General features: G+C 40.3%; 2 protein-coding genes across 2 annotated transcripts in view; both read right to left on the bottom strand.

The window, feature by feature from the left end:
- LOC125179567 overlaps positions 1-13,484 on the bottom strand; it is a 29,633-nt gene that overhangs the window by 9,957 nt on the left and 6,192 nt on the right. The window lies entirely within an intron of this gene.
- On the bottom strand, positions 8,880-12,933 carry LOC108679014 (importin subunit alpha-6). Its single transcript, XM_018167522.2, has 5 exons — positions 12,801-12,933; positions 12,224-12,399; positions 11,818-12,009; positions 10,776-10,970; positions 8,880-10,278 (listed from the first exon to the last, which is right to left on the bottom strand). Exons 1-5 carry the CDS (start codon positions 12,919-12,921, stop codon positions 10,123-10,125), a joined length of 840 nt encoding a protein of 279 aa, XP_018023011.1. The 5' UTR covers positions 12,922-12,933; the 3' UTR covers positions 8,880-10,122.

Genomic DNA, 13,484 nt, shown 5'->3' with positions numbered 1-13,484 from the left:
TATGACGTGATGTCTTGTCGTGACAGGTATGGCAATATTCATTTACAATACTAGAGTAGCTGAATTCAAGGTATAGAAGTTATCGTGCTAGCTATCTTCTTGCGCACACACCTCACTCAGCTGTGTACCTTCACGCCGAAAGATGCGACGTCTGGTGATCAGTAAGTATTTTAAAGTATTAGTAATTACTCATGATACTTTCGACTTTAAAATTTTGATATCCCTGTATATTTTAAACAAAGAGCTATCGTTATCAATGCTCTTACACCGTATTTGATAGTTATTGCGTTTGTCCGCCTTTTTTTTCGCTTAGCTACCTGGCGTTACCACTGTAGCGACTATAACAGTTTTGTTGTTTTCATTATAGTTGATAAGCATACTCTTTTCACATAGAATAAGAATTTACAGCCGGTAAAATTAGGACATTGATAATTTAAGCCTCTATTGAGCGAAATTAGCAGCGACCTTATGGTTGAACTAATTATGTGCTGATTTTACTATCAAGATTCAGTTCGAATTTTAAATGATGTTATCGTCTTTCAACCTAGTGTCATTCAGCTACATTTAAATAGTACCTTAGTTTTTTCCACCCTTGGCGTCTTTCTTTTTCATTCAGAATCTCTGACATTTTCACGGAGCGTCACTTCGCCCCGTGGCTGCACAGCGACCTCGGGTTCAAGCTGTCAGGACTTGCGAAGAAACAACGTCAGTTTATTAGCACCCTGCACGCCATGTCTCTTGGGGCCATCGAAACGAGGCGAAAAGCATACAACAAAATCAAGGCTGAACAAGACTTAAACAAGGAAATCCGAACTAACGGTCGGTAAAATGCAACTTATAGGAAATTTCCCGCTCTAAAATCACAATTATTTTTGATAATTATTAATCTAAAGAGGCATGGATGAGTGTCATTTGTGATTATCAACGGCATGAGTATTGAATATATTTTTAAAAATTTTCAGATTAACTTGCTTTTGCACGAAACATGCTTTTGATTTTAAGTATGTTTATTCGCTCATTCTTGGACAGTTGGTAGCCTACCCGTGCTGCCTGTTAACATAGGTGACAAGTTAAATTGGCGTTGCTGTTTGAATGTGGGTTTCATCGGTTATTTGTTCCTCTTGAACTTTTCATCTTGCCTTCAACCCGAACTTTGCTCCATTATCGCTCCTATCCTGATCTTGGGTCTCTATCCTCCTGCAACCATACACAAATACGAGACGCGCGGCAGATAGGCAGTTAGAAAATCACGGACTGGCAACTGAATGTCTAATCAGGGTCACCACGCCCCAAGTCTAAAGTTTTCTAAATTATCGGACAGTGTGATAATCTTTAGATTTAGCAGACCAAACAAACGATTGTGTTATGAATGCCACTAAATATGTGGCATTCATAATAGATACCGTGAAAAAGCATGTATTGTATGCTTCAGGTGGCAAGAAACGTCTTGCTTTCCTGGACATGCTGCTGGAAGCGTCCGATCACCCTGATACGCAACTGTCAATTGAAGACATAAGGGCGGAGGTGGACACGTTCATGTTTGCAGGGCTGGACACCTCATCAACTGCAATCAGCTTCACCCTCTTCCTCCTCGGCCGTCATCCACACATTCAGGCAAGCCTCTCGAAATTAGGCCGGCGGCTTCATGGTGTAGTGGTGAGAGACACGTTCTCTCGCACCCACTGACTCGGGTTCGAGTTACTCTCTGAAGAAGTTCTTTCTGGAAGCTCAGCTCATGGCTAACTCAACCATTCATCCAGTTATTGTTGATAAACGAGTACCTAGTTTGTCCAGAAGGTTGTGTGATGGAAAAAGCGGTTCTGGCGAGTGAGCGAACTAGTTGGATTTGGGTTCTGGCGGGTCATTCTGGCTCGCTGACCCGCCGGGTCGTGGGTTCTGCTGGGTCGTGGAGTGCCCTTAGTGCCCTATCATTTGTCCCTCCATTTGTTTCCGTTGCAAGAATGGGTGCCACACACATACTCAATCTAGACCAAGATCTTTTATGTTTTTATCGAAAAACTTACAAATCAATTCGAGACACTTAGTTTCACGAGTGAAATGGGAAAAGCAAAAACTGACAATTCCTGGTCTACTCCCGATTTCTCAGACGCGCGTAGTGCAGGAGCTGCGTGAGGTTCTCGGGGAGGGTGATGTGACCATCACTTCTGCTGCCCTGCGAGACATGAAGTTCTTGGAGGCGTGCATCAAAGAGGCCCTCAGGCTCTTCCCTCCCATCCCCTGCGTGGGTCGCGTGCTCCACCAACCGGCCGTAATCGGTGAGCAGGACAGCATTGTTTGTCGCTGTCGTGTGGCCGAACCTTGAGTTTGGAAATGCCGTGTACTCACCAAAATTTGAATAGAGTAGGATAAAAAATTAGTCAAGAGTGTTCAAAGACGTGCAACAAAAATAATTCCATGTTTCAAGGGCAAGTCTTGTAAAGAAGGTCGAGAGATGATGAAGCTTTGTTATCGACGTCTGCGTGGCGACTTCATTGAAGCACAATAAAGGTATACTGATGATTTGCCCAAGGTACCAGAAGGATTACTAGGGGGCCACGGATATAAACTAAGAAAACTGCGGCGCAACTTATTCATGAGACAACACTTCTTCTTTCTGCTAATCACCGACATGTAGAACAGTCTCCCCGATGCCTTCGTTGACGCTCCGAAAGTGTTCAAGAACAGACGAGACAAAGTTATGAACTATGCAAAGTTATTCAGTCTTGATATACGTAGCACCCCATGGATCTGTTAAAAGTCCAGTAGCTATTTCAAGCCAGCGTCTGTTCTGAAAAAGATCTGATTGAAGGGCCAGTTTTTAGATCTCTTGTGAACCCATCATGAGAAGTGCAAGAATCGGGGACAGGCCAAACCAGGCCTATCCTTCAGCCCAGACACACTGTTATGTTATGTTAAAATAAGTATCGAGGTAAACAAATTAACTCTTGTCAAACTGTATTATTATACAGCGTACAATCGGACAAATTCAATCTGACGAGTGTTAAGGTAGTAACTGATGAAGGGAGTTCATCTCACTGCATTCAATTGATCATGTGAATTCAACTGGCTTCGTGATATAGGAATTGGCTACTTCCGTGAGCATTTGCAAGTATCAGCCAATAGACTAAAAATATACTTCAAATAATATAGGATGGGAATTACGCGTTCACCCTGGAATAAGATGTAAAGCTTTTTCATGATAGGATCACGCCGCTATATTCCTTGCAATTTTTATTGAATATAGTTGTCACGATAGAAATACTGGTCGTTAATAGGACTGCCAAAGAACACAACCCATGCATAAAATTTCTCGCAATGCTAAAAATATTTTAGATTCCCAAATAATTAACTTCATAGCTCATACTTTCAAGATCTCTGTCTGATTATTGTGATGAATTATGCAACCTATTATTACCCTTACCCCAGACGGTTACCAGCTGCCGGAAGGAACAGACATGATCGTCATGATTTACTGTCTACACCGCGACCCTGAACAATTCCCCAGCCCTGAAGAGTTCAACCCCGACCGCTTCTTGGGGGCTGCGGCAGCCAAGAGGCACCCGTTCTCCTACATCCCCTTCAGCGCCGGGCCCCGCAACTGCATTGGTGTGCCATACAAATTATTTTCCTATAGTATACGAGAGTATCCTATAGGCACTCTACTGTACTAGAGTATACTAGATAATCTAATTATACCATACATATTTGCTATACAAGACTAGAGTGCATAAGAGTGCTCTAGTGTAAAATAAATGAAGACGAAAACCACTCCACATCCTCGTGACTCAAACTGTTGAAAAATGCATTTAATTTGCTATATAATCATTAACATTCACTTTTATTATCTGCAGAGCCTCTGACAAAAATGATAACGATTAATTTATGAGATTTATTTTATGCATACTTAGTCGGAAATCCCGGACGTTTCAGTGACGCTTTTAGGGTAGATTGAGTTCGAGACGAGTTGCCGAAAGCACCCGCGTGTCATCGCCGCGACACCAGATAACTTTTGTCCCTGTTGATCATGCTCATCGCTGTACATTTAGATCGAGGCGCAATATTTAACCGCCATATAGAAGTTATGAAGTTATGAGAAATGGTTCCAGGAACTTTAAAAAAACTGTTCTTTTTAAAAACTACTTAAGAAGTTATTGGACCATAACCATGGGTGTATTGACGGGTCCCCTCGTTGCCAATCCATTAAGTATGAATATCATTGATGACGGTAAATGTGTCCGTAAACAAACGGTTAATGATTCAAACTCCTTAGATTCGACATACTTGATCGACTGGCGATCTCTCATGTTTATACTCCACTTGTTTTTTTCTGTCACCATATTTATTTTATTTAACATCATTAATATTTTGATATTAATCATATTATATATACTATTTAATATCACTATGCGATTAATATTCACTTTGCTTGGTTGTGTGCAGGCCAGAAGTTCGCCATGATGGAGCTGAAGGTGGTGTTGGCTCGCCTGCTGCTCACCTTTGAGGTGACGTGCGAGCAAAGCGTCGACCAGCTCGGCCTTAGGAAAGAAATGACGCTACGTCCTGAACACGGGGTGATGATCACCCTGCAACGCAGGGGGTGATGGTTACCTTGCAACGCAGGGGGTGATGATCACCCTGCAACGCAGGGGGTGATGTTACCTTGCAACGCAGGGGGTGATGATCACCCTGCAACGCAGGGGGTGATGTTACCTTGCAACGCAGGGGGTGATGATCACCCTGCAACGCAGGGGGTGATGTTACCTTGCAACGCAGGGGGTGATGATCACCCTGCAACGCAGGGGGTGATGTTACCTTGCAACGCAGGGGGTGATGATCACCCTGCAACGCAGGGGGTGATGTTACCTTGCAACGCAGGGATGATAATCACCTCGAACAACCTGAAACGTAGGGAGTGTTAATGCAAATTTATGGTTGAATATAGCCAGATTTTTAAAACCCGCTTAAATAATTACTCCGATTTATAATTAAAGATCATTTATATGATCGAGTCACATGGTTAAATTTAAATCAGTGGGTTCCGCCTGATGTAATAACCTGATCCCCTCCCCCTTCCGTCCTATGTTAGATATAGTCATATAGAATTTTCTCACCCTGTACATGTACATTGAGCGCACGGGCAGAGATCCATGATTATTTTCTGGAGCCGTATTATCGATAATATTTACGAGCTCGTAACTCCGTCAGGCAATATCCGATGGTTATAAAACTAAAGTCAGGAATCACAGACGAAAAATTGACCGTTACTTGTACTTCCGTTACGTGTACTTGGGTCGCTACATGTACATCGGTCGATGGTCGCTTCATGTACTTGGGCCGCTACCTGTACTTGGGTCGCTGCATGTACTTGGGCCACTACGTGTACATGGGCCACTACATGCACTTGGGCCAACACATGTACATCGGTCGCTACATGTACTTGGGCCACTGCATGTACTTTGGCCGCTACGTGTACATGGGCCGCTACATGTACTATACGGCCGCCACATGCACTTGGGCCGCTACATGTACTTGGGCCACTACGCGTAGGGTAACATGGGGCAAAGGGACCACTGCGGGTCATGGGCCCATAGTGGGTTTCCCGCGAATTATATCAGACATTGGTCCGTTCGCCCTAACGCCGGACTACAGTTTCATTGGGCTGAAGTGTACGACTATACGTTTTGCTAAGAGTTTGCGTTGGTATGTTACTTTAAAATAACTGTTTTAGCCCTGATAAAATTTTTTTTCTGCTAAATAAAATTGTTTTCGATTACTCTATATGAAGCCTTTGAGAGTACTGTGAATTATATTTTGAAAGTATTATTTATAGGGATAATTTTGAGTTCAAGTTTACTGTTAGTTTTTAAAATAAATGTTGACATGATATAAATTGAAATGATGCCTAGTGGGGCAACGGGCCCATGTGTGCCACAAGGCAAAGCGCCCATGGTGGGCTCAATACCCCTCAGTGAGTCTTGTGTTATACATCATTAGATTTGTCTCAATGAGCTCTTCAAAACTATGACTAGCTTTTTAAATTACAAATTACACTTCATATTGCATGATTTTTTGATTTGCCGCTTCAAGGCAGCAGGTTTAGCTTCCACTGTATAGTTATGCATATTTATGACCCCTTATCGAGTTATTGACTCTTGCCTTGCCAAAAATTGATCTCAGCCAACCACAATGAGCCAAAAGTTGATGAGTTTTTATGGTGTTGGCTGAAATCACGATTGAGTAAGAATTCCTTGCACATAATATCTGGATTAAGGACGAAACATGGAAGGAAGTTTTTCCTGATCAAGCAAATGATTTTTTATAGTCAAGGATACATTTTTTTCATGTCATGGATGAATTTTTTATGGCAAAGATATATTTTTCAAGTCAAAGATATATAATTTTATTTCAAGGAAATGTTTTTTTCGCGTCAGTGATAGATTTTTTAAGCCAAGAATATATTTTTTTCATGTTAAGGAAATGATTTTTTAAGTTGTTATTAAATAAGTGAATGTAATATTTTTCATTGCATTTTTCTTACTTTGAACTGTAAAGTGTTGTTTTTTTCATTTTAAAACAAAATATGCAATTGGGGTAAAGGGGCCAGGGGTGGGTGCCTTGCCCCAAACCCGTGGGCCCATTGCGCCAGGGGTAGGGCAATGGGCCCATTTTGAGACTTTTTACAAAATAGGGTTTCATTAAAAATTGAATTACTCTATAGGTGTTTAATTCCCATCATACATTCCTCATTAGCTGTAACTTTAAACAAAACAAAGAACCACCTCGTAGCAATTATAACTTCATGAAAATTTTAGTTTAAAAAAAGGGGTGGGGGCCCGCTACTTTGGCCGCAACATGTACTTGGGTCGCTATCTGTACTTGGGCCGCTACGTGTACTTGGGCCGCGCTACGTGTACTTGGGCCGCTACGTGTACTTGGACCGCTACGTGTACTTGGGCCGCAACATGTACTTGGGCCGCTACGTGTACTTGGGTCGCTATCTGTACTTGGGTCGATAAGTGTACTTGGGCCGCTACGTGTACTTGGGCCGCTACGTGTACTTGGGCCGCAACATGTTCTTGGGTCGCTATCTGTACTTGGGCCGCTACGTGTAGTTGGGCCGCTACGTGTTCTTGGGCCGCTACGTGTACTTGGGCCGCTACGTGTACTTGGGTCGATAAGTGTACTTGGGCCGCTACGTGTACTTGGGCCGCTACGTGTACTTGGGCCGATAAGTGTACTTGGGCCGCTACGTGAACTTGGGTCGCTACGTGTAGTTGGGCCACTACATGTACTTGGGCCGCTACGTGTACTTGGGCCGCTACGTGTACTTTGGCCGCAACGTGTAGTTGGGCCACTACATGTACTTGGGCCGCTACGTGTACTTGGGTCGCGACGTGTACTTGGGCCACTATATGTAATTGGGTCGCTATCTGTACTTGGGTCGCTGCATGTACTTGGGTCGCTACGTGTACTTGAGCCGCTACGTGTACATGCGCCACTACGTGTACTTGGGTCGCTACATGTGATTATGTAAGTTTTGATACTAAGGCTCCTGGCTTGTTGACATTGCACTTATTTGATAATGCGACGGATGACGTTAGTCTTTATTGCTTCCTTATGAGACCTACAAAGAAGTGAAGTTTGCGAGCTGCTCCTCTTTTTCGCATGTTAATGCTGGTGGATATTTGTTAGATTCGACAAGGAGCTAGCGATAATATTACTTAATATTATCAGGCACATAACAAAATACTGCGTGATGATTTTGAGCACACAACAAAATATTGCACAATATTATTGAGCACGAAATAAAATATTGACCATTATTATTAAAAAAAAAGGAATATTACGCAATATTATTGAAATAATAAATAAAAATAAATATGGCTTCCGCCTCCCTGAAGCAAAAGCCATTATTTGTGCATTATTTGCGCATTTTATATCGGAAGATATTACTGAGCGCCTATGTGAGCTGTAAATCTTAAAAATATGTTTCACAAATGGGGCAATGCTGTGCCGTGAAGGGGTTATTGAGTTATATTGCAATATAATATTATACCGGTAAGGTCTAAACGGTCGCGTGAACTATTCGTCTCAAAAAGTGTTCCAATCATTGGGAGACACCGCAGCCGAAAACAAATTAATTGTGGTGCATCGTGATCATAAAACTTTGATATGTGAACTTTGGAGATTAATGTCATCGCATGAAAATGGAGTAGATGAACGATGCGCCGATAGGATAGTAATGCGAGTGTACCAGGATGAGGAGATAAGGGCGAAGACCTTTGTCATCTTGCACAATGGAGTAGATGTATTAGGAGCCAATACAAGTAGATGCCAGGATTTTTTCCGAAATTATCTCTATCGACAAACCCTGATAGAGATGTTTCCGGAAAAAATTATTTTAAGGTCGCAAACTGATATGGAGCGAAAAGAAGCTTGCAAATTACTGCAAAAGTATTGGGAAATGAATATGATGATGAATTTTCGACGTTGTTCCAGGAAATATCGATACACTGACAAACATTAAACACGTACCAGCGCCTCCAAAATATCGAAACTATAATAAATAGTAGCGCATCACAGTTATTGAGGTTAATGTCAAGGTGTTCCGGATTTTTTAAGTAAAACATTTTGGTCCCTAGTGAACAATACTATTATAGGAGCCAATTAATCTTGAAATATAACCATCTGATGAAATATAGCCAAATTTATGGTTAGGATAAATTAAATTAAATTATAAATTACAAATTAGGATACTGTTCTTAATTAGACAATAAACTGGAACGTCATTCAATAAAAGTACTAAAATCGCTTGAACGCTTGAATTGTAAATTTGTAAATTAATTAGGAATAAGAATGAAACTCTGGCTTATGGAATTATTATTTTAATGATGAAACGGAGGATCATTTGCGGCAAAATAAACACGCACATTTATTTATACAAGTATTTTATCAATGCATTTAGCCGCTAAAATAATTGTGTCCAGAAAACTTTTAAATACACATAAAAAATTATTGTGAGAGGCCCTTTCCTATTCAGGCTTAACAGGTCTGCTTGTCCTTGCCCTCACCAGGGGCTGCACTATTAAAATAAGAAACAAGTTCGTAACTCCGTCAGCCAATCACTGACGGCCTCTCAAGCTATATAAACACAACAATTGATGTAAAATTGCAGCTTCGTGTACTTAGGCCGCTGCGTGCTGAGTTTTGATGGTACTGCTCCAGGACTGATTAACTTCGATTTTGTTGATTGTAAGTTTAAGTTCAAGTTATTACGCACAATTATCAAACACGGGAAAAAACAGTATTATTTTACTGGAAGTTTGAACCAATATTGCATTTGAAAATTTTACAAAATTTTTAGCAGTAGATTTAATTGAATTCATCTGTAGGCACATTTCGGAATTAATTTCTTATCTGACTAAATTCAACCGTCCTGAAAACACTCTAAAATAAGTTAACAGAATCGAACAATTTTTAAAATTTCGACGTACGAGTATCTCTGATTTAAATTAGGATATATATTAACTGGCTTCGCTTTCACAACACACTAGCTCCTAAACGATATTAATGTTCGAGTCAAGTTTGTTCCAATTATAAGCGAGTTATGTTTGCTTACTTATCTCGATGAGGTTTGGAATCTTTATAAAAGGACATCTTAATGAATATATTGCGCTTCATAAATTACAATAATTTTTGCGGAAATTAATATTCGGACAAAAATCAATCACGGAATTTTGCATTGTTTCCCAGCATTCAGCCTGACACTAATTTCCTGTTTCTCTTGAAGCACAATGCTAACTTGATGAACAATTTGAACGAACGAAATCATTTGATTTGAGTTGGGAAATCAAATTCATCAAGGCATATTTGCGCATTAACTGCTCATTTTCCAAGAGTTTGGTCGAGTAAACATTAGGACATTCTGTGCAATTGAGATTTGAGTAGAAAGATTAAAAGTGTAGATTTCGCCTTCAGGCATTTCATATTATATCTCCTGTGTGTTTCTTCTAATCAGGAGGCTACAATGTAACCATGTTTCTAAAGGAAGCCGAAAGGATTTCAGGGGGATTTAAAAAGACAAAACTTAAAAAAATTAGCGCATCTCTCTCAGTTTCTTTTTTATTCTTCTTCTGGGCTGACGTCATTTAAGAATTCGTCTAATTTCTCTCTGAGTTGAGGAGCGACGTCGCGTAACTCTGCTGCGTCTAAGATGTTGTTGAGATCTTCTTCGTGCTCCTGCAGCTCTCTTCTCAGCGTCTCCACGTCCGTGGCTTGCTGTATTCAAAAATTGGTACAAGAAAAATAAAATTAAAGCTTATCTATCAAACTAATCTATTAAACGGCATTAACTGGAGAAAAAATAACTCAGTACTCAATGCAGTGAGTGACAGAGAGCTCATTTTCTCGTCGACGATAACGTGAAGTCACGGACAGACGGACAGATAGACAGGTGGGCATGACGAGAACAATGGCCCTTTTTTTCATAAATGAGAAAATGCGCTGAAAATATTATCATCTATAAGGTTTCTTAGCTGGTTAGTATTTGCACTCATCTAAATCATTTAAGTTCATCTCTTCCTTCCTCCTACAACGTATCATTCATCGAATTCATCAAAAAATGATTGGTAAGGTAATCTGACAAACATAGACAAGCTGCTAACGTTATACAACAGCAAATAGAAATATGAATTATGCAGACAGTTAAATATAATCAGAAATATATTTCTCTAGTTAAAATCTATTTTCAAGGAAAGAGGATATCATTGTCTTACCTCGAGAATATTGCTGATGAAATTCAAAACGACAGGAAACAAGGGACCAGCTACGTCTGAATGCTCGGTGAGGAAGTTGATGAAGACTTGGACGACTCCATTACTGACGAGAAAATCTATCTGGTCAGGATCCCCGTTGGTGCTGTTGCCGAGGCACCAGACGACTTCCTTGCACACCGCATAAGGTGTCGTGCCCTGAAGAAAATATCTGCTAATGAACTCAACACATGACAATGTACGAAAAAACTCCTCTTCACATTTCAAAAGGAGTTGTAGAAGGAAAACAAAGCTGACCACCGGAACTAATAAGAAAGTAGTTCATATTAACTTTTGTCAGTTACAAGTTACAAACTGATGTGCGAAGATTGGCGACGGCGAACATTTTTCTGTCTGGTCATCATGACAAATTGAAAAACATTATTCGTCCCAAAATGTGCACAGAAAAGGGTTGAAATTATTTTGACATTGCCAACCATACCTCTGTATAAGATAATTTCTCCATTGCGTTATTTGTTTGCAAAGAGCAACGAAATTAGCAAAAAAATAAATGCAAAAACCAGAATTGGCGTCAAAATTTTCTAGAAGGAATACGACACGTACGTTCTGTCACTGCAGTACAATGAAAAAATAATCAATATATTTTTGGAGGCTCGTGGTATAAATTTCGCTGAGCTATCATAAGTGAAAAAAATAATTCAAAAATATTGATGACATACGATAATCCAATTATGTATATTTTCTAATGTATATGAATTTTTTCTTAGTGCAAGTGCAAGGAAAAGAAACTGTTGTTCACGGGCCTCACGCTTATGTCTTCAAGGTTCGATCATAGCACCGATTTTTCTTATTTCTCTAGTTTGGTAAATTCTGTGCCATGCAAAGGGCCTATAAGAGATGAGAAAATCTTTGTACGAGTCGGAAAAATAACATATTATCAAACTTAATGGGATTTCTAACTGGTGTCTAATAACCAAAGATCGATCGCTGATTGAATGCGTTGATAGATGTTACAATACTTCGGATACTCATACAAAACACGCACGTCTTTCATGGTTTGCACGAGGATGGGCACAGCTCCAGAGTCAAAGACTTTTTGTATCTGTTCGTTGCTGCCAGCCGTGATGTTAGAGAGCGCCCACGCCGCCTCTCTTCTCTCGCTGGAGGACTTCTTGTTCTCCGGCCTCAGGATGTCGAGCAGACATGGCAGGATCCCGGCGGCTATAACCTTGTCCGTCTAACGTTGGTGAAAAGTCAAAAAAATTTCTTTTTTGAACCATTATTGATATCAAGAAAATAATCGATTCTGCAAAAGGGATTACCAGCTTTGTATTAGGTACCCGAAATTTTTCTACATGCGCATCGTCAGAGTAAGCTTTTAGTTTGAAACGTTCAAACTCCTATTTCTATTGGCTTTAGATTCAGAACTGAACTCAGTTCCGAAGTCTTACTTGTTCGTCGTTTCCAGACACGACATTGCCGGCGATTCTAAGTGAAACTTTGGAGATTTTTTCGTCAGTACTCGTGAGCATTTCAGCTACGTCCTTGAGGATGTTGAGGTCCAGGACTCGCTGGATGGCTTCACTGTTGCCGTCACTGACGTAGGACAGACCCCAGGCCGCGTCAACTGCCACACATAAATAAATCGTCAACCTTAAACTAAAGGAACCTGACGCATGTAATAACTTTAAACTTTATATTAATGTGTTATTTGATGTACCACAGTAAGTTCGTTTGAGGGAGGGCTTATATTTGTGTGCAATGGTTCAATAACGGCACTTGATTATTTTCTGCGAATATTAATAGGGATACATCCTTCTCTGTTGATGCTGTGTGTATATGAAGGTCAAATATGTACGAACAGTCGCGCGCCAAATTTTAGCTAATTTTAATTTGAGTAGGTGTGAACACTAGCTTACGACACTAATTTAGCTCAATATCAATAGTTTCTGCATAAAAGCATTCATTAGAATATCGATGTTAATTACATCGTAAGTTTAATCTTTAATGCGTTCACTAAGGCCTTACGTTTGACAGAAGGGTCGCTGGACCTCAGGTACCCTCGGAGCATGAGTAGGCATTTTTTCCAGTCTTCGTCATTCATTTGGCAAGGCTTCGGCCGCACGATGTTACTTATCGTCCACGCCATGTTGCGGTGAGCTGCCGTCTGTCAGTAGGTAAAATTTAGAGGAAAATAGAGAGGCGATAGAGGTAAATAGAGAGGTGTAAGAGGTAAATAGAGAGATGAGAGAGGTAAATAGAGAAGTGAGAGAGATAAATAAAGAGGTGTGAGAGATAAAAGTATGAGAGGTAAATAGAGAAGTAATAGAGATAAATAAAGAGATGAGAGAGATAAATAAAGAGGTATGAGAGGTAAATAGAGGGTGATAGAGACAAAAAAAGGTATGAGAGGTAAATAGAGAAGTACGAGAGATGAATAAAGAGACGAGAGAAATACATAGAGAGGTATAAGAGGAGAATAGAGAGGCAGGGAAGGCAAATAAAGAGGTGAGAAAGTTGAATAGAGAAGTAAGAGAGGTAAACATATAGGTGGGAGTGGCAAATAGCAAAGTAAATAGAGAGGTATATAGAGAGGTATATAGAGAGGTATATAGAGAGGTAAATAGAGAGGTATATAGAGAGGTATATAGAGAGGTATATAGAGAGGTATATAGAGAGGTATATAGAGAGGTATATAGAGAGGTATATAGA

This window comes from Hyalella azteca, unplaced genomic scaffold (assembly GCF_000764305.2).
Source record: "Hyalella azteca isolate HAZT.00-mixed unplaced genomic scaffold, Hazt_2.0.2 contig2735, whole genome shotgun sequence".
Taxonomy (NCBI): Eukaryota; Metazoa; Arthropoda; class Malacostraca; order Amphipoda; family Hyalellidae; genus Hyalella; species Hyalella azteca.
This window is presented reverse-complemented; position numbering and strand designations above follow the sequence as displayed.